Genomic DNA, 22434 nt, shown 5'->3' with positions numbered 1-22434 from the left:
TTGAAGTAAACACCTTGACGGACTTATGTGATTTTGGTACACGTGAAGCTCTGTCTTGAATGACTGCAACTAAATTGCCTTTTGTCTGTCAGAGTATAATCCCCAAACAAAGTATGTAGGAAGTCTATCCAATTATTGCAAAAAGCCCATTAGGAATGAATAAAATGCAGAATGATTCGTTTTCCAGAGTAACTGTAACTACTGCTATCATATTCAGAAGATTTGTAAAAACTTAGTAGGGATAAACAACTTACATATGTAAACCCTTACCATCCATATTTGGATTAACAGAAAAACATCCTACAGTCACTGAAACATGGTTTATATTCTTTATTTTCCAAAATGGATAACAATCACCATATGATTTTGCAATACTCCAGCCTAATTTGAGTAAAGCCATGCAATTCAAGTAATTCTTTTTGAGGTCACATGTGAACTTAAAGAGAAAAATACTTGCCACCTCAAGAGCAGAACTGTTTTACCTGTTTTTTGATGCAGTTAGATTGAGATTAGGAAACAAAAATAATTGTGTAACTTTTACTACTTATTCAATAATGTTCAATTTATACTTCCAAAGCATTCAGATACATAACTGAAACATTACAGGAATGATATATGGAACATATTCTTGTCATCTCTCCACTCAAATGAGAAAGAAGGATTAAGGGTAACTATAATGCACAGAAATTATTTAGGTAAAAGAAGTTGAAAAGAATAACATCTTATAGTATTTTTTTTTCTTGATTTTTGAAATTGGATAAAGTCCTGAATTTAATTAACTGATTTTCACAAAGTTATAATCTCATTTTAAGATAGCTTTCACAGTAAAAACCTAAGGCAATAACATCCTTAATAATATATAAAAAGTCACAAATTAGGAAGGAAAAAAAGCCACTAATACAAAAAAGCCTGAAAGAAAAGTAAAGATTGACATTTTATCATAAAGTATTTTCTGCTGGCAGCTCTATATCCCTGTACTTGTCTCCAGAACAGATTTCACAGGTGACACTGGAGGCATTCACCATGAACACTTTTAGTTACAATATGTTCCAACGTAGGGAAATCTACTTCCAGGGCAAGATCTGTTCCTACCTTTTTCCAGAAGCTACTTGTTGTAAATACAGATTTTGCAGCAAAGGATCTGTGCATTATGAGACTGCATCTCAGTTCACATAAGGCCATGATTGGTAATCAGAGAGTACCAGCCTGACCCAGCAGTGTAAGAGCACAACTTTCTGAATTGCATTAGCCTGTCAAGGACTCAATTGTTTGAAACACATGTGAGTCAATTATTTGATTAAGATAAGAATGGGTCAGCAAGGAGAGAGGATGTGGAAAGGCATTGATGTTTACTGGAACTATGCTAAAACAGCAATATATAGTTACTATTGTGATCAGAATCTACAAGCAACCAGGTTGTACAAAGGGTATTGTGCTGTTTCACCTGGTAACTATGAGACTAAAATCACCACTGTACCTTTCACAGACTAAATGCAAAATTATAGCAAAGGAATACAAACTAATAACAGCTCTCAAAAATGCATGACTATTTACAGTACCAGACAATTGAGATGCTAATTTTCAGTTATGTGTCATCACATCTTTAATGTCATCCCATCTCCTTCTTAAGGTAACTAATCCATTATTTCTACAGAAATTAACAAATGTTGAAGAATGTCATTTCTACTTCCAGTTCTCATCCTTCTAATAGCTCAGAAACCCTTTCTAGATGGAGGGGTTTCATCTAGTAAAATCAGCTACCCAATACACTTCGGCTTTTATTTATTGTTATTTTCTCTCACTTACTGGAGTTTGTATCAAATTGGCACGTTTGTTTATTGGAAATTTGTATTGGTTTAGTTTTATGAGTGACACCTGACATCATAGTTTTTCATATGACATGATAAGAGCAAATAGTTGGCTGGTATATTTTACATTCTAATGGTCTGCTGCAAATCAAAATCAATCTGATTTACCTGCAGGAAAAAAAATAAAAATAATGTAGAGTTACTAAAATTGATTATTGTTGTTTCATGGGACCTTTGTAAAATGATGTTTTTCCTCATCTTTGCCGTATTGTTTCACTTTCTTTGCTCAGTTTGGCTTTAGAAAGTGACCTGTTTGTACTTCACCAGCAGACACGGCAAATACACCATGCTTTTAACTGCTTCAGGATAAATAGAAATATTCATCATTAACATGACTTGATGAGTCAACTTACTGGTAGTATATTGGGCTGCTGAGAGCATGTGTGGGCTTCAGATTACACTGGTCAATGAGACATAAAAATAGCACCAATTGCAGAGCACATTTTCGTGACTTAGTGAGGCTTTTTGCTGTCAGCAATTTGACTGAACATTAAGAATAAGTGATTTAGGATTGCAGGTAGCTTGCAATCTTGCTGATATAAGAGCTACATTCAACCACTCACTCCTTAGATAAGATTAAATGGAAAACAGACTCCCTTTAATGCTGAGCAGGTAAAGAAAAACAAGAGCAAAGGAGGCAGGAAATCACACACACATTTGCTCACACACAATCAGGCCAATTCATTGCTAGCATTGCAGGCTTTTGATGAGAAACATGGCACCTTTACGTTTCTACCTTTTTCTACACAGCCCATTACTGTTTCTTTTGCCTCTGCCCCATGGAAATGTTTCCAGGTGCATATGTCCCAGTGGATCACATTCATGCAATGACAAGTACCACCCTAAGTACTGTGGACCTCAGCAGAAAAGATAAAGTGCAAACGTGAGTGATCCAGTCTCTCTACTGTCCTGGTTTTCTTGTCTTTCTCTTGGAAGTCTTTGAGTGAGTCTTTTCTTCTTTGTCTGAAGGGAGATTAGTGGGAAACTGTAGTCCAAATCCATTAGGTCCATTTATGAAAACACATTGAAAGTAGCGGACAGGAGCTAAGAAGAGAACAAAGAAGAGATGTTTAATATTTATGGTTTCCAGACTAGGACCATGAGTCACTCTTGTGTTCTTCCAGAGAACAACAGTGTAATTTCATTCCCATTAGTTGAGTTTATAACAGCAAAAATCTGTAGTGTCTCACAAGGCAGATTCCACATGTCAACAAGATTTTAGCTAAAAGACTCAACGTGACATCTTTGTAGCACAAGATTAGAAGCTATTGACAATTTAGCACTTAAATCCATTATTCCACTCCACAGATATAGGCTTACTTTTCCCAGAATATTTGCATTCTGGGATAGCTGAATGTAAACACCTGAAAGCCACACATATATCTTCTGATTTTGTATTTCACAACCTCTTTCAGATACACTGAGGTGCTCCAGTAGTACCCACATGTAATAGTGATAATGACATATTTTACTAGGGTTCAAATGAATAACCTTTTATTCTGAAAGGGGGGATCATAAGTGTCACTGCCTATTTCCTAGTCGTTCACAATCAAGGAGATTTTTCTCCCATTCTCCCAACCTAATTTGTTACAGAAGCTGAGTTTTGCACTCTGAGATTAATGGTGACAAGATTTTAAAAGGTAACTATTAGTCTAACTAGTAACTATTAGTATAACTATTATATATAACTATTTAAAAGGTAACTATTAGTACGTGTTTGAGAAAATGATTGGAGGTATGCTAGCATCTGAAAAAATAGTTGTAATGCAGTTGATTTTCTGATGCCTATTTCTTTCCTCTGTTGTTCATTATTGGTGTGGATCTTGGTGTGGATCAGCTATATCCTCTACCTTTGGTTACTTTATGGTATCACTGGGGCAATAGCAGGAAGTTTCTGGCATACATAATAGTTAAAACAAAAGGGCTTATTCCATCCTTGAACTAAGGTATTTTTCCTAAATAAAACTACTTAAAAACAATATATTGCCACAAAAAAGCTATGATTAAAACCAATCTTTTCCTACTAAAGTGCTCTGCCAGAGATTTCTCAATAAGGTTCATTAAGAAAAAAGAAAAAGCTAGACTAAAATTGACTACCAGGGGGTGCCAATTTGATAAAGAGAAATACCTTATAGGAAGAAAGTTGCCAACTTAAAACTCACCTTTCTCTTTTTTAAATGGAAATTATTTCTGCATATTCCTTTAATGGATATAAAAATAAAAATATATAAGTCAATAACTAGTTCACTCTTTTTTGTGAAGAAGGCAAGTTGGGCATCATGCACTTGCTAGCCCCATTAAATGCCAATAAATACTTTATTTAAGGACAGTAGAAATAATTTTAAAAATACCTGTATTTTGCATGCAGTCAGAATGCAAAAAGTTAGCTCTCTTTCCTTCATATATTCACAAAGTCCTGATACATATTAGGTCTCTGACAAGGAGCATTTTAAACATGGTTATATATCTCATAATTATAACATGCCTGGTGCCACAACATATTCTAAAGGTGTTATCTGATCATCATTCAAATTTGCCAGTAGTACCGGCTGCTGCAACCATTTCACTTGGAAACCCAGCTTACAGTTGACTGTTAAAAGGTACTACATTCATGGAGGGAAAGGGCAAAGTTTCAGATTTTTGCGACTTGGTCTACAGCCACAGACTAACTAGGCCATAATATTAAATTTGAAAAATAGGAATAGAAACATACTTTTTCTTTTCTTTTTCTTTTTTTTTTTTTTTTTTTTTTTTTTAGAAAAAAAATAAACTTATGTGTAATTATAAATTATGTGTAATGTGTAATTCTAAAGATCACCTTTGATTGTGTTATTTCTGAGATACTTGTAGTATTTGTAAAATGAGCCATTTTGTTTGGTTAAATATACTCATGTTGAGTGCAACATTTTGAGGTCACATTCAAGTGTTTATACCATGTATGAATGTTTATATATACTTTTACTTATCACATCTTCAGGAAATATTAGGAAAATATATGCTAAAGGAAAAACTCAAGAGAGAGAGGGACAGTAGTTATGCCTTTTATTCTTAGCCTGATACTTCCTTTTGTAAAACTATAATTTCATTTACTTAATTTGTTGTCATATATAAATACCTGTGATGAAATTTTCAGTGTTGAAATTAGTTTCAGACTTTTTTTTTTTTTTTTTTTTTTTTGTAGAAAACCCATAAGAACAATTTAGATATCTGAAGGGGGAAAAAAAAAAGCTAGGAAAAAAAAAAGGTTGTTTTATTTTCTTTGTAATAAAAATATTTAAGTATCAGTATCATATGATATTACAGGGGAAAAGTTGATGACAGAATCATATGATACTACAATTACAGGGGAAAAGGTGACGGCAGAAGACATCTAACTTTTGTGTCAAAATTGACATGACTGAATTGGAAAGCAAAAACTTGTCAACCAAAAACTTGGCCTGACTGTCATGGTCAGAGACTAACACTACTCTAGCAAAGTACCTGGGCCAAATCATTCCTGGGGCGACTGGAAGCCAAAATATGTATAATGTGACCAAAGAGCTTGAGGAGAAAAAAATAGACTTAGCTGGATCAAGATATTCTGGACAAAGAGATGGAAAGCAATAGGGGAAACTTGTGACAAGAAGGGAGGGATGAGCTGGAGATTGTGACAGATGGAAAACAAGACAAAACAAAACAACAAAAACAGTAAGAGTTTGTGGACAAAATGAGACTGGGGAAGCCTGAAGAGTGGAAATAAAACTGCATAAGCACTGTAAACTGAACAAGTGGACTAGAAAAGGCAGACTCGTATAAGATTTTTTTTTTTTAGGATAAGGAGGAAGAAAAAAATCACACTTTTTTCCAGGAGAAAAGAAAGTAAAGAGTAGGAGGCTTTTAAAACCTATGAATACCAACTACAGTATGCTTCCTTCCAAAACCAGTCTTTTAGACAGTAGCTGTGCTGTCAGATAACAGTCAAAACCACTGAAAATATACTTTGTCCCTCTTCAATAACTGCACATTTTAAGGATGGCAATGTTTTAACGTTATTTTTTTTTTTGGATTTTTTTTTTTTTCCTTTAATGCAAATGACAGGAGCCCTTTGGATCTGCATAGGCTGTGATACTGGCTTCAACTCTAAGACAGAGTTCTCCTCTTCACTATGGAATGAGTGAAGCAGTGAGAGTAATTAACCTGCAGGAGGTTTCTCTTAGTTTATAAGGAATAGGCAAGGGTACACCCAATGACAAATTTAGCTGTAACAACTTTTCACTGGAGAAAGGTTTTTTTTTTTTTTTTGACTGTTTCATTTTGAGGAGGTATATGTCAAAATATGAATTCTTTTTTTTATTTTTCATCAGTACTAAAAAGACCATGGAAGAGGATTTAAATATCCAAATATCCAAAAGAAACATTATAAATAACAAGTGATACCTGAAACAAAAATTTCAAAACTCTAACTTATGACTTTAAAAACATTTAAAATAAACTTTTCTATTTCAATGTTGTTTTTAAGTTTTGTTTTAAATCTACAGGTGTTCCTGAAAATTATTGTTTTAATTTTTAGCTGAAATGTCATTGGAATTCATCTGAAATGTATGCTTTTTTTTTTTTTTTTAATCGAGTTAGACAAACTAAGGCATGATGCTTTATGGATTTATGGATTTATCCAAAGACAATATTTATACATGAGTACATGAGTAAATGAAGTAGATTAATTTGCTAAAAGAGCTGTCTATTTTGCTAAATCATATACTATGTAAGATTTAGGAGATACTGTTATGGGAGTGCATGATTTGGTAAACAAGAAGCTATTCTGAATGCAGGTATGGAAAGAAACATTGTCAGTTTTTGGATGCTAAAAAACTGTTAAGAAAGTCTGTTTTCCAAACTGACTTTATTAGATTGTTTATTAATTCTCCCAGTACAAAAGAACTCATTCATAAAAGCAAATTTCATCAGCATGCTTTCAGTATCTTTTAAGTTTTACCTAATAAAGCAACAAGTGTTGAAGAAGACATACTATAAGTGTTGTTTTTTTTTTTTTTTTAATTTTTCTGGTAAAGGTTTTTTTTTTTTTTTTTAGCTGATGAAGTTCATACTTTCTGCAAATTGAAACTGTCTGTGGCATATTAGCATATGTGGCAATTTAGCATATTGTTAAGCATGTAAAACGAAGTCAGTTGACTGCATAGTAATCTATACAGGAGGAAATGGTTTCAGAATGATGTCTTTTGCTACATGCTTTTCCACTATTTCTATTTAATGTTTTCCTTTTTAGGCTGCTTTAACATGCCAACCTGAGCTGTAAAACATGCAGATAAAAACTTCATTCAAACAAATCAACTTAAAAAAATTTATTTGGAACAGTGAATCAAAATCTGTGACATTGTTATGATACAAACCATAGCCAGGAGAACAAATTGAATTTTGGCATACAAATAAGACTACAAATGAATCCCATTCTGCTTTTGTAATTCTCACATTCAATGTGAATGCAAAATGTGTCTGTTAAGCTTAAAAGGGTTCTCATATCTTCAGGGCAAATATTACCTAAAAAAGATGAAGAGTAGGAGCAAAACATGTGGTTTAACACTAGAACTCTTTTCTCAGTTTAGTACGGGAAAAAAAAAAAAGTCTATATATGGCCTTATGTTTTTGTTTAGGATGTAATTTATGAGAATTCATATAATTACTGAAATTTCCCTTATGAGCATTACTGAGGAAATAAATCAAACAAACAAAAAGTAAATGCTGCCTGGAAAAGTCTAGAAATGTTTCTTTGACAAATTATAGCTAATTCTGTCATATAAAGACACCTGATACCTACAAATAATTTGTTTTTGGAAGGCTGGAGAAGGGAGGAGAGTGTATTTTGCTTCTTTGCTTTTAATTTAGTGTAAAGAAAAGACTTTTTTTTTCCCCCCCATGAAAAGAGAGAAACCTTTTAAAATGATTCTTGTCTAGTTGGAAGTCAGTTGGAAATGAGAACAGCCAAGATGAGTTCTAGAAAGCATAGAAACAAGCAAACAAAGAAAAAAGGTATACAGGGTTTGTGTGAAGCTGTCCAGGGCTGGTCAAGAGAAAATGTAAAGTACTTCATGTAGATATTCAATAAATTATACAAATATTCCATGGAACTTATGTGTGTTCTTACTTTCTAAGTGTATATACCTCACACTGAAAGATGGTTTCAAGAAATGTGAGGAATATTGCATGAGCACTGTCCTGGTGCTTTCAGTTCTTCAGCAGAAAGGGGAAAATGAGCTGGGTGTCATGGTTGAGGCCTTTCCTAATTCAAGAGATGCTCCAGTCCTTTTATCGTTTCCATGATCCTTTGCTAGACTCTCCCCAGTGGAGCCACTTTTCTCTTGTATTGGGGAGCCCAGAACTGGACCCAGCACTTGCTAGTGCTGAGTATGGAGGGGAAAGGTCATAGAATCAATAAGGTTGGAAAAGACCTCCAAGTTCATCTGGTCTAACTGTCCCCTTAACACCAGTATTGCCCACTAAACCATGCCCTAACTATCACATCCAACCTCCCCTCAGACACTCTCTGGTGACTCTGCCCTGGACAGCCTGTTCCAATGCCTAACCACTCTTTCTGAGAAGAAATTTCTCCTAATTTCAAACCTGAACCTCCCCTAGCACAACCTGAGTCATTTCCTCTTGTCCTATCACTAGTTACCTGAAAGACATACTGACTCCCAGCTCCCCACACTTTCTTTTCAGGTAGTTGTAGAGAGCGATAAGGTCTCCTCTGAGCCTCCTCTTCTCCAGACTAAACAAACCCAGTGCCCTCAGCTGCTCCTTATAGGACTTGTGTTCTTTTGGTGCTTTTGTTTTTTTTCCTTTGTTTATCACTTCTCTAGATTGTTAGTAATAGGTAATAAATCTTACTTTTGCCCATCACAATAATTACTGTGTGATCTCCCTGTCCTTATCTCAACCCTTGAGCCCTTTTCATCGTATTTTCTTCCTGTTCCTGTTTGAGGAAGGGGATTGAGAGAGCGGTTGTGGTGGAGCTTGGCTGCTCACCTGAGTAAAACCACCACAGAAAGTCAAGAGGTTCCTGTCAGTTTATTTCTCTAGTCTGTCAAGGTCCCTCTGGATGACAGCAGGACTCTGGTGTATTCACCACTCCTCCCAGTTTTGTATCATCTTCAGGACTGTTGGCAGTACAATCTGCCCAATCATCAAGATCATTAATAAAGACATTAAATAAGATTGGATCCTGTACTCACCCTCTGACACCTGCATAATACCCAGAAAATCAGCAGGATTGTGAGGCCCCACCCTCATGGTCAGTATTCATACTAAAAATCAAGATTAATTTTTTTTTTTTTTTGCTTCTGCCCCATGAGACAGTTTTTCCTGAGCTCACCTTAGGACACCTGCATTATGCTTTCACAAGTGTACCACCCCAGTCAAACTACCCACCTGATGCTGTTCCCTGAGCGGGGTACACTGATAGCTAGTCTCCAACTGGACTTTGAGCCACTGATCATCACCCCCTGGACCTGGCTCCTGAGCCAGTTTTCATTCCACATCACTGTTTATTCAGCCCATACTTCTCTATGAGGATTTTATGGGAAAGAGTGCTAAAAGCCTTATAGCTCACAGCTCAGCTCTTCTACCAGGCCAGACATTTCATTATAGAAGGTTATCAGTCTGATTAAGCATTACTTTTGCTTTGTGAATCCACGTTGACTATTTCTGATATCGTTCTTGTCTTTCATGTGCCTAGATATATTTTCCGGGATTACTTGTTTTCCATCACCTTCCCAGGGATGGAAATGAGGATGACCAGTCTTTAGTGCCCTGGGTTATCCTTGTCCTTTTTGAAGGTAGGAGAAACACTTGCTTTCTGCAAGTCCTCAGGCACCTCTCCCAAATGCCATGATTGTTCAAAGATTATGAATTTGTCTTTGAGGATTTAGTTTAACAATTAAAGAGATAGAATGCAAATTACATATTTGTTGTTAATTGTTCTAGTTAAGCTAGTTGAATGGAGAATGTAGAAGGCAACTAACTGATACAAGTCGCCATGTCAAAGAAACAAAGACCCCCAAAGCCATACAATTGTTGGAATAGTTAAACAGTGATTTATACAAACTGTTCTATTTTCAGCTATTCAGAAAAGTGACGTGGCTGAGAACCAGCAGATAGGCACTCAAAAGTCCAGATACATCCCAGAATCAGATTTATCATTCAAAATATACACACCTAGCGTATCCCCTACCGATACAATTGTGGTGCTTTTTTTTTTTTTTTTTTTACATACCTTTACATTCCAAATAGATTAATTACACTGTATCTCATCTCTGGCAAAGGTAGTGAAGAGTTAAATCCAGCTTTATATGGTGTAAACCATCAAGTTTTGTATAGGATATTAGAATCAATGTATAAGAAAGCTTTGCTGTCAAGTTTTAATGTTGCTTAACAAGTGGTAACAGTTTTTTAAATTATATTGGTTAACAGACATTTATTTACTCTCTGGGCAAAAAAAAATGACATTAAAATTTCAGCCATTTAAATTTCCAAAGCACAAGAAAGGAGACAGTAAGATCCAAGATCTGTCTTAGATTAGAGGAGAATTAAGATATTGCTGGGAAAGTGAGGAGTTTTAAATAGATCACCAGAAGGATCTCCCATAAAAAGGGAGTAGAGTGATCCCAACCTGTGGTCCTCTTCTTTGACAAATCTGGATGGGGAAAGATTTTCATGAGTAGCTCAGTCACTGGTACAAAGTCTATGAAGCATCTGCCAGCTAATTAAATGAGTAGAAAAGATGCAATAAAAAGTTAGTGTTATGTAGGCACTGGCTTACTCCTTTTCATTCTGCATATTTATGCCTTTTTAGATCCTTGTACCCTAAGCAGTCTATTTTGTGATGATTTAGCTGAAATAGTTTTTTATGGAAACTGATGAACATAAGGGCACTCCATCCTTAGATGTATGATGGACCTTAAAAGTCAAGGTGCTATGTACAATCTAGTGCAGTCCAGCTGGGAACATATTTAAACTACAAGGATGCCCAGGGATATTATAATAACTTTGACGAAAGCTTCTCCTGAGCTAGCATTAGGACATAGTTCTAATTCAGTATCATGTTAAAGAAAACCACTTAGGCATAGCTTTATATTCACAAAACTAACAAAGTGCCCATTCAAGCAATGAATGGGAGTTTCATGTAAGGAATTATAGTACAATCAAATAAATGAATGTATTATTTGTAGTCTTTTTAAAAATTAATCTTAAAAGGAAAAAAAAAAGGAGAAATTCAGAGAGGAATAAAATTTTCTAATCCTAAAGAACACAAATGTGTTCCTGTTTACATTTTACAATGGTTAAAGTCCCATTTCAACAAGGCTCAAATAGCTGTTTTTAAGGCATGCCACCAAATAAAATATTCATTAAAAAGCGATAGCTTTAAGCAATAGCAGCTTGGTTATTAGGGGAAAATTACAGAGAATGTGTGAGAAAAAATTTATTATTAGTGTTTTCTAGTTTGAATCAAATTTCTTCACTTAGAGGTTTTTCTAATAGAATTCAACAAATCACAAAATTTCGGGTAATTATAGCATTAAAAACAACTAATTAACAAGCAATACTAAATAAGAGGAAACATTAACAATTGTTAACTTATTTCTTTCTGATTGTTTCTGAGGAATGCACATACAGTGTGTTGGTTCAGCATTCAAAACTGAACCGCACATGAGCAATAAAAACTTGTTCCAATGACTGGAGAGCTGAACTTGTTTTCACTTAATAAAATATAAGGAAGAGAAGCATGTATTTTCCCCCTTGCTTTGCTGTGTTCTTTGTCAAACAATTTGGGCTTTTTCCCTCAATATTTCAGTAAAATTGCACTCTGGTAAGCTGACCAGAGAAAGCATGGGGGCAGACGAAGAAGGTAAGTGGTGTGGAATCCTTGCTAAATATCACAGTTTTCTGCCTTCACATTTTCTAAAACAATATGTAAGTCTTTGTGCTTAGCTGCACTGTGTAAATGCCATTTAATTAAATCCCATATTCACATTTCTCTGAATAGCAAAGCTGAATGTTAAGGGCCTATGTAGAAGAGCAAATATTCTTTCTTAAATTCAAAATATGGTTCGTGTTTAGATAGCAGCTGTTCCAAACAACATGGATTACTTCAAAAATTGGACTTGTCTTTTTGGATGAATCTTTTCAACTCCTTTCTTATTACAAAGAAATAACTATTTAATTATAATAATTATTAATATTTGTTATTATTAAGAAGACTTTACAGTCATGCTATTTATATTTGCAGAAATTAGAGTGCTTAATGGGAAGGTGAAGAGAGGAAAAAAGAAGAAAATCTTTCTTATGTACCTTATATATCTGCAAGAAATACTAACACTCTAAATCAAATGACATTTTTTTTAACACTGTGAAGTTGCCCCATGAAGTTAATTCTTTCACATCTAATTTTGTATCTTGAATAACAAAAGAAAATGAATGGTCAGAAAGTGGCTCTCAAAACTACTTTCAAAAGTGTCTGTCTGAAATATAATGCAAATAATTGCTCATCTTTGCAAACACCAATCAGCTATTCTTATCCATTTAGTAGGTGGTCTGTCAAATAATAAGTTATTTAATAAAAATAAATATTAATGGTATCTGAGTAGCAGAGTTAAATACTAGCAACAACGGTGTTATTACAGCCATGATTACTCAGATTGCATGTTCTCCTCAACAGCTCTTTTTCAAGCATTCTGGGACTGCAGTACCAGCACGGCAGCACACTCATGCTTCTGTGGAAAGAAATGCCCTGGTCTCTTGGAAACATCCTCATTCAGACAAAATTTGAAAGCAGCAGGGGAGTAATAGAGGATAAGTAGAGAAAATTCAGCAAGAAACATTTTACTCATTACTCATTAGCATGAGTGGATAAGAACAAAATGAATTTTAACACTTGCTGATGCTCTAAGTATTTGTGGAACATTACTCTGACTATGGGAGATGGTTGCATGATTCTCTTGCACTGCAAATAGTATGAGCATACAGAATATGAGCTTAACAGTCATGCCATATACACTTCTTTAAACTACTGTGAGCAACATTGTACCAGAAGTTATCTGGAAAAAAATCCCTGCCATTTAAAGGCCAGGAAAAAAGAAGAAAAAATAAATGTTGCAATACCCTGAAAGACTAATTAATGAAGGGAAAAGTGAAATACAAAACCCCACTCAACTCTGGAATCTCCACCCATGGCATAACAAGGTAATATGCTTTGATGTCCAGGGTTTGCTGAGCATCAAGATTGCTAACAAGCAGCTGTTCCATGTTGCTAGTAAATGAAAGAGGTAAAATAGTTATACATTGAAAGACTAACGGCACTTCCTCTAAAACTGAGCACTCAACAGTGAGCAAAAAGACACAGAATGTTGTTCCATTCCTTATGAGTCTCTGTGGTCCCAACTCACTCAGGAAAATTGTTAAATATATAAAAGAAAATAGTCTTTATCAATGTTTAATCAATGGGACAAAAATAATATCAGTATAAAGTCATTAATGTATGTCTTTAATACCACTTTCTTGGTGTCAAACATGTAACTGTATGAAATCAATAGCACTGGAAGGTCACTTCTTGTAATATTTTACTTTATTAGAGGGGAAAAAAAAAGAAAAAAAAAAAAGAAAGAGTAAAAAATATATAAGATCCTAAGACCAGAGCTGCTTAAAAACTGTTAACATTTGCTACTTATCAAAGTCACTGCTCTTTTGAAAGCATGATAACAAAGCTCCAAGAATTAGGTCTTTATTATAACAAAACTGATGTCCAGAATAAAAGATGAAACTTAATATTTGTACTTTGAAGTCAAATATGACAGGTGACAATTGATGTCCATTTAAGGATGCAAAAAAGTCTTTATTTTGCCAATTGGCTCTTGCACTGTCTAGTACAAAAGATTTATGGAGAAATAAATATCACAGATTTGGCTAGCACAGAGTTAATTTTGTTTGCAGAGCTTCACATAATGCTGTGTTTTGGAGTTCTGATGAAAATAGTGGTGATAATACACCAATGTTTTTAGTTGTTGTAGAGCAGTGTTTACACAGAGCCAAGGACTTTTGCTTCTTGTGCTGCCCAGCCAATGAGAAAGCTGGGGGCACAGCAAAAGCTGGGAGGGGACGCAGCCAGAACAGCTGGCCCAGCCTGACCAGAGATATTCCATATCATATGGTATCATACTCAGCAGTAAACAATGGGGTAAAGAAGGAGGAGGGGGGTGAACATTCATGATGATGGCATTTGTCTTCCCAAGAAACTGTTAAATGTGATAAAGCCTCCTTTTCTTGAAGTGACTGAACACTTGTGTGCTGATGAGAAGTAGTGAATAGATTCCTTGTTTTGCTTTGCTTGCACACAAAGCTTTTGTTTGACCTAGTAAACTGTCTTAATCTCAACCCATGTGTTCTCACATTTTAACCTTTCTGATTCTTTTCTCCATCCCACCTGGGAAGAGTGAGTGAGCATCTGCATGGGGCTGAGTTGCCTGTTGGTGCTAAACCATAATAATAAGTTATGTTTTTACAGAAAAGTGTTGTGTTCCATGTTACGGTCACTGCTCACAAACCACATAGCTCTCATGTAAATGGGTGAATATCCCCAAAGTATGGCATTCCCCTCAAATTTAGTAAAAACTATTTTTGGTAGATAATAAACACATGCAAGATGTAAGAGTACAACATGTAACACAGACTCTTCCAACAAGACATAGCAATGATCAGATTGCACAGTGAAAGTAATGTTCTTTACAATTTTGTTAGCATTAAGCTTTCAAGGGAGTCTGGTTAATGTTATTTCTTTTATTAGCAAAAGACAGGAGCAGACTAATGAATCCATCACAGAACGATATTTAAGAATGTCCCAAAATTCATGGAGTCCTGGTTCAAAGTCTATTAAAATTGGTTGGATTTTTTCATAGTCTGCTGTGTTGTTTACATAAGACAATAGATATTTGGTAGTCAGCAATATAGGATTGGATTTTATCAGTATCATTACTGCAGTAATGGCAAACTTCCAGCTAACCCCATAATTGTGTGGGACTTGATGCTCCAACTGGATGCTTACAAGTCTATGGAACCTGACTGGATTCACCCCAAGGTACTCAGAGACTTGGCTGACGTCATTGTGAGACCTCTATCAAAAAATAAAAACAATAAATAAATAGCTGGCATACATCTATATAAATGCCTAATATAATGGGTGAACAAGTGGTAGATGAGTTGGGCTCGAATGGTAAAAGTGGTTACATCAGGTTGGTGGCCAGTCACTAGTGGGGTTTCGCACAGCTCCTTTTTATGTCCAGTTCTCTTTAAAGTTTTCATAAATGACTTGGATATAGGACTTGAAGGAATACTTAGTAAGTCTGCAATGATGATAAACTGAGAGGAGTGGTTGACTGCCTCAAGGGTAGAGAGGCCCAGCAGAGAGATGCAAATTAGAGAGCTGGGCAATCACCAACAATATGAAGTTTAACAAGTGCCAGCTTCTGCACCTGGGAAGGGATGAAACTGTATATATATACAAACTGGGGAATGAGAGGCTGGAAAGCAGCCCTGCGAAAAGGGATCTGGGGGGTTTGGTCAACAAAAGGTTCTTATTCATGAGTCAGCAGTGTTCCCTGACAGCCAAAAGGGCCAACTGGACCTCTGCATATCCTGGGGTGCATCAGTCACTGCATTGCTAGACAGTCAAGGGAGGGAATTATTTCACGCTGCACTGTTCAGCGTTACCTCAAGTACTGCGTGCAGCTTTGGGCACCACAGTATAAGAAGGACATAAAACTATTAAAACATTTCCAAAGGAGGACTACAAAGATGGTGAAGAGTATAGAGGGCAAGACATATGAGGAGTGGCTGAAGTCACTTGGTTTGTTCTGTCTGAAGAGCAGGCTGAAGGGAGGCCTCATGGCAGCCTGCAGCTCCCTCACGAGGGGAGTGGCGGGGCAGGCACTGAGCTCTGCTCTCTGGGGACAGCTACAGGACCTAAGCGAATGGCATAGAGCTGGGAAAGGGGAGGGTCAGGCTGGGTGTTAGGAAAAGGTTCTTCACTGAGAGGGTGGTTGGGCACTGGGACAGGCTCCCCAGGGAAGTGGGAAGCACCAAGCCTACTGGAGTTCAAGAAGCATCTGGACAATGCTGTCAGAAATATTGCCTGATTTTTTGGGTGGTCCTGTGCAGAAGCAGTAGATGGACTTAATGATATTTGTTGGCCCCTTCCAACTCAGGATATCCTATGGTTCTACCATTATTTTATGCCACTAAAAATGTAGGAAAGAGATGGTGACAAACTTCTACAGACATACAACCCTGATAGTGCCAACATCAGACACTTGAGACGCTGCCTTCAGGATTTAGCTCTAGCCACATGAAAGAGTGAATTCAGATTTTGGAGGGGTGAGTAATACATTGGAGAAGTTTCCGTCTCATTGACCATGGAACTTGTGTGAATATGTACATATATCAGTGCTTCAAGTGAGGATGCATATCTGTGTGCTCCTTACAATGAAAGATGAAGCTATATTAGAGTGTCTTCCTCACCCTGAATTCACACAGTTCCAGGAAAAGGGAAAAAAAAAACAGAAAGAAAGAAACTGTATGAGCTCAATAGTCCGGCTTCTTTAAGATATTTCACGGTATCTGCTGACAGTTTTGTTCTCACTAATTAAGAATTGCACCAAATAATTATGATTTGTCTACTGGAGTTGACTATATTGATGATAGCCTGGAAACACAAACTTACACTCAACATCAGGATACACATTTTTCAGTTAATAATTCAGAAATATTAATTCAAATTCACTTTTAAAATGGATTACTTAGTCTATACAAAAAGTGTTATGTGTGCACTCATTCAGAATTAAAGCAACCCCAGTGAAATTTTCCTCAATTTGATTTCAAAATAGGCTCAACCAGATTAAATCAAGGTCACCTAAGTTGTAAATGTTGTAAATGGCTGCTCAATCATATAGCATTAATAGCTCCTTAACCTTACACCTCTTATTACACCATGTCTCTGGTTAGACAAGCCTGCTGAGAATGTCTCCAACCATTTATTTAAACGTCAGCTTCAGAATGTTGAAATAACTAACACCAGGTTATTGGAAAGATTGGACTTGCAGCCTCATCATCATCATCTTAGCAAACCTGAAACACTGAGTCATTCATGGCTTGTCTGTGAAAGGTGTATGCCTGCAGATGCCTGCAGCACAGAGACTGCTCTACACAGACTCTTCAAAGCAGCATTAGTGCACAGCTTGGACTGCTTTCATGTCGTGTGCTTACACTGCAGAGTAGTGAGCACACTGGAAAATTTTATTTCATGAGAGGACTTTCATAGACACAGTTCTTGTAAATGAATGAGCACTGAAATTATACAAAAAATTTTGAAACCCCTCAAGTTGCTTGTCCCTTCTATTATCTTCCAGCCAATGGTACACATTTATGTCCAGGAAACATAATATTAATATTAGTGATTTGTGGCTGAATTCTGGTGAGAAAATAAAATAAAAATAATAATAATAATAAAGATGAATCTGTAATGTTATTTCAAGGATGTTAGTACTGTTTTCATTATTACCCTCAGAGATACAGCTGTTACTGTTAATGGTTCCTTTATTGGTCTATGTTTCTCTTTTGAGAGAGGACTTAGTTAATATATGTTCAAAATTTTTGTTCAACTTCTCTGATAAAGTTGTATTCAGGACTCTGAGTTTGTGCAGCTGGAGTTCTGAAAGAAGCTAGTGACAGAATACCAGAACCAACATGCCTCTGAGATATACAGACTATCTGGATGACAAACAGAGTAGAAAATACATTATTTGCAGTTAATCAAAATGATGAGTTTCTCAACAATTGATGAAAGGTACCTATCTTGCAATGATGAAGTCTTTCCCTTCTCTTTTGATTATTGTGTGTTGTGTTAATAGTAGTTCATTGCTTGTATTCTATAGAACAGGGCCAATGTATTTGTGCTTAATGATATTAACAGAGACTGCAGCTTCAGAATGGTGAAATAAAATATACTCCAAATACATAAATTCGTCAAATTAATCATAATGAAGGGAAAAAAAATAAGTAGTCTCATTCAATAATGAGTGAAAAAAATCTTATATATGGCACTGCTGTTTATGTCCCCTCAGCATTGAGGAAACATCCTTGAAGGTCTCATAAAATGGCTCTCACATAAATAGTTCAGATTCTGTTTTTTCAAATTTGCTAATCATCTTTGCATTGGAAAATATATTACAGGAAGACAAAAAGTGCAACTAAATTAAACAATTTTATGGTAACAAACCAATTACCACACGCTAGTACAGATATATATTCCTTCTTTTTTTTTTTTTTTTTTTTTTCCCTTTCTGGAAAACATCTGAGAAACCATGTTTCTCTCTATCACTGCAGAAGCAGAGGATAAATCTAGTCAATAAATGCTTTCTTCATAGACATGCTAGTATAGTATATTCAAATAAAGGATGTTCCGACTCCCTTTAACAATGATTTTACTTTTCAATGAGGTACAACTTCTTTAATGACAGAGTAAGAATAGAAGTTCTCATGTCTAAGAAATTGTAAACCTCTTAACAGTTTATGAGAGTAGATGCATGAATTATCTAAGACTATATATGACACAGGATGCCAGGGAACTATTCATGACTAATTTGATTTTTATTTACCTTGAAAACTATCCACACATTTATGTAATTCAACCTGTTTATATGGGATCAGTATCAATCTCATTATTTCTTATTTTTTAAACTCTTCCAGTGGCCTCTCTTATTTTTGCCACACTTGCACATCTGTGAGCTAAGATAACAGCACAGAAAAATGTCAATCTCATTAGTTAACAGTATGACAAATGTAAGACACAGTGTTACCTGAGCTTTCAGCCACAAGGACAGTTGTATCATAATAGCAATAAATGTAATCAACTTCTGGTTACTTTAAATTTTCATACTCTGGTGTGAGCATTAAAAAAAAAAAAGTGGGACTTATTGAAAAGTATATAATTGTTCATATAAAACGTATGGAAGACAACTCTCACCAAAAAGCTGAAATTGGACACTTCTCAAATTTTACTTCCAGAGTCTGCTTGTGAATATATTTGATATAAGGCAGAAGAAAACAACAACAACAACAACAAAACCACTAATCCAATAATTCCTGTTTCTTGTGTGCTTAAGTTTCAGCCTGAACACAGATGTCAATTTTGATATTTAGGACAGGAGAAAGAAGGGGAAAGGATTTTAGGTAATTGCTTGCATCTCTACATGGGAGTGAAATTTAGTGTCTACTGAACACACCACCGTTGCTTATATGAAAGGTATGTACCTGCTTAAAATTCTGTCTAAATATAGAACTTTCTAAAGTCAAAGACATATACAGCTTTTAAAATTGCTTATTTCTCTTTATGTGATTGCTTTTTAATACCAGGAAAAGGTTGAAGGATTTGTGATCAAAATATAAGTCTATGTGAATCGAATCTATTCAGCTTTTGAAAGTCAAAAGAAGATTTACTATTTAAATTTTTAGATTAGCTCAGAATGTATAAATCCTTTTCTACTTCTATATATCAACAGAAAGTTTTACTATTCACTGCAATGTAATGCACTGACTTCATCTTCAAATAACACAGGAAAAAGAAATCAAGTTCCAACACAAGTGTACCTAACCTAGGATTTGGTTTCAACTTTTAAATTCTCAAATTGAGTAGATACCAAAGAATAACATTCACAGGGAAAAATCACTTTGATGTTCTTCTGGAAACATTTCATACACTTACAGAAAACTAAATCATTCTATTTAGTAGACAAATAATAGATTGAAAATACTTACATAAAATTCTGTTTGCAAAGGCTCTGTTTGCACAGAGCTGTTTTGATCTAGGAAACATCTAGTCAAGAGTAATTGCACAATGATAATGTGCAATTAAATTAACCAAGCACAACAATTACTGCAAATGAAACATAGGCAACACAGTTTTTGAATGATACAAGATTTACAAGAATACAGGGTGCAGGAGACAGTGCAGTGGCCAACAAGTTTTAGTACATTCCTATTTTACACTGAATTTGGAATTTAGCTGTATAAGAAAATTCTTTTTTTTTTTTTCTCCTGTCAATATCTTTACTTTTATTCACTTGTTATTTATTATGAGTAGTAGTATATATTACTCCTCAAGAAGGAAATTTTAAAGGTACAGGAGCAGGCCATGCCTGTGTCCCATAAGGCGAGCCAGAGAGGAGGAAGACTGGCATGGATGAACCGGAAACATTTATTGAGACTCCGGGAGAAAAAGATAATCTACATCTGCTAGAAGAAAGGACAGGCTACTTGGGGCAACTACAAGGAAGTTACTAAGATATGCAGAGAGAAAGTTAGAAAGGCAAAAGCCCATCTTGGAATCAGATTGGCCACCGCAGTAAAAGAGAACAAGAAATCCTTTTACAAATTTATTAACATAAGATAGTTAAGATATAGGATAAGAATAAGGCTGAGGTTCTCAATGCCTTCTTTACATCTGTCTTTAATAGTCAGATCAGTTACCCTCAGGGTACTTGACTCCCTCATCTGGACATCCCCTATGATTCAGGTAGAGAATCCCTCCCTGTAATCCAGGAAGAGACAGTTAGAGACCTGCTCCTCTATCTGGATTGTCACAAGTCCATGGAACCAGATGAGTTCCACCCTAGGGTGCTGAGGGAGCTGGCAGAGGTAATTGCTAAACCACTTTCCACCATCTATCAGCATTCCTGGTTATCTGGAGAGGTCCCAGGGGACTGGAGGTTTGCCGATGTGACTCCCATCTACAACAAGGGCCATAAGGAGGACATGGGGAACTACAGGCCTGTCAGCCTGACCTTGGTTCCAGGGGACATTATGGAGCAAATCATATACAAGTATTTTCATAAAGTACACATGCTAACTGCTAACATTTGGGTGCTTGATCTTAATATTTCATTCACAGTTTCATTTCCCTGATGTCTGATTGTGCTGTACATGGTTTTCATTCAACTATCATTTTTTAATGATTATTTAAATATTTTAAGCTTACGCACATATATACATATCTGCACACATAGATACTTATATATACACATGCATCACATATTTAAACATCATGTATATAGGATCCTAAAATATTTTACCTATAATAAACAAGATCAAAAAAACAACACAGCACACAAAAAAACCAACACCCATACAACAAAGCAGTCTGAATGACTTGAAGTAATTTTTTTTCCTCAGTTAAGACAACGAAGTTGTGTTTTGTTGTCTATGTTAATATTTAGTTCATATTTTGTTGGTAAACCAGTTACACCTCACAGGTGAGATTAAAGACTTACATCCTTGTCTAGCATGAAACATACAAGGAATATTAATTTTATCATAAATTAGGAAAAACATTGAGCTAATGGATAATGCAATGTGGGGAGATGTACTCCTCAGACTCCCTACTCTTATTTATCTTTTTGTGAGAGAATGAAGGCCTGAGTGAGGTGAGACAATATTTATTTTTGTGAGAGAAAATAAACTGAACATATTCCTTCTTACATGGTTTTGTTATGGAACAGATTTTCTATGAGGAGCATATGCTTATTTTAAATAATGCACTGTCAAATTAATTATATGCTACTTGGTTTATAACATAATGAACTGAGTTTAGGAAGGTGATAAAGCAATACCATCTGAGCACAACATTCTCCACAAGAGTAATATTTATGAGTTTGATTTGCTTGGCTTGCCTCACATCATGTCCCCTTGACTTGAATGAGAGATATGAAAAGACTGTAAGAGTGACAACCCTAACAACAACAGCAACAGCAACAACATCAATAATAAAATGAAGATATTGGAAAGGAAAACAAAATTCCTTTCCAAAAAAAAAAAAAAAGAATAAAAAAGGAAAATTGTTTACCTGATGTCAGGTTGTGATGTCGTGGAACTTCTTTTACTGGTGGAACACCTAAAGAATGAAACATTGATAAATTAATCTTCTCTTTCAGAAACCTTATGTCTAGTAACCCCTTAGAAGCAAATCGCTTCTAGAGACTAGTTCAATAAATGTGCACCAGTACACAACTGTTGTCCTTTGAAGTTCCAGGACTTCAGTATACAATATTTATATACAAGTGGTATAAGCAAGTGGCATTCACAAGTATCAACATTCATAGCATGTAGTTGCTTTTGAGGACTTACTTGTGCATGTCTGGCTTCAAATCTGCACTTCTGTGAGAAACTCAGTCTTTAACCAATGTAGAGAGGTTTTTGTCTTAGATATTTTTGTCTTAGACCATTAACATACCAGTCTGATATTACTACTGATTATCTTCAGAGGTGTAGCAGAAACCATTTCTTTGCATATTACTGTACAATCAAGGCAGTGCTTTGTCCAACAGGTTAGTAGGAATATAGCTGACCCTGAAGTCACCATACAAAGTGTCTCTTATTATCAATGTAGTTATTCTACAGTATGAAGCTCATGATCTAAAGCATCACATAAACTATGGAAATGAACTTTGTACCACCTCACCAAGGAGCATTGTGA

At 35.5% G+C, this 22434-nt stretch overlaps 1 protein-coding gene across 24 annotated transcripts in view; it reads right to left on the bottom strand.

Moving 5' to 3' along the window:
• Window positions 1-315: 315 nt before the first annotated feature.
• Window positions 316-22434, bottom strand: part of TRDN (triadin) — a 238733-nt gene continuing 216614 nt past the window's right edge. For 23 of the 24 annotated variants that reach the window (XM_068677544.1, XM_068677564.1, XM_068677566.1 and 20 more), the window contains 2 exons: window positions 21805-21852; window positions 316-2912 (listed from right to left, as the gene is read on the bottom strand). In XM_068677544.1, the coding sequence (XP_068533645.1) occupies window positions 2770-2912; window positions 21805-21852 (191 nt within the window). In that variant the 3' untranslated portion in view covers window positions 316-2769. Of the gene's footprint in view, window positions 2913-4030; window positions 4069-21804; window positions 21853-22434 lie in introns of all 24 variants that reach the window. The other variant, XM_068677554.1, reaches the window with a different exon arrangement.

Source organism: Anas acuta, chromosome 3, assembly GCF_963932015.1.
Source record: "Anas acuta chromosome 3, bAnaAcu1.1, whole genome shotgun sequence".
Classification (NCBI taxonomy): Eukaryota; Metazoa; Chordata; class Aves; order Anseriformes; family Anatidae; genus Anas; species Anas acuta.
This window is presented reverse-complemented; position numbering and strand designations above follow the sequence as displayed.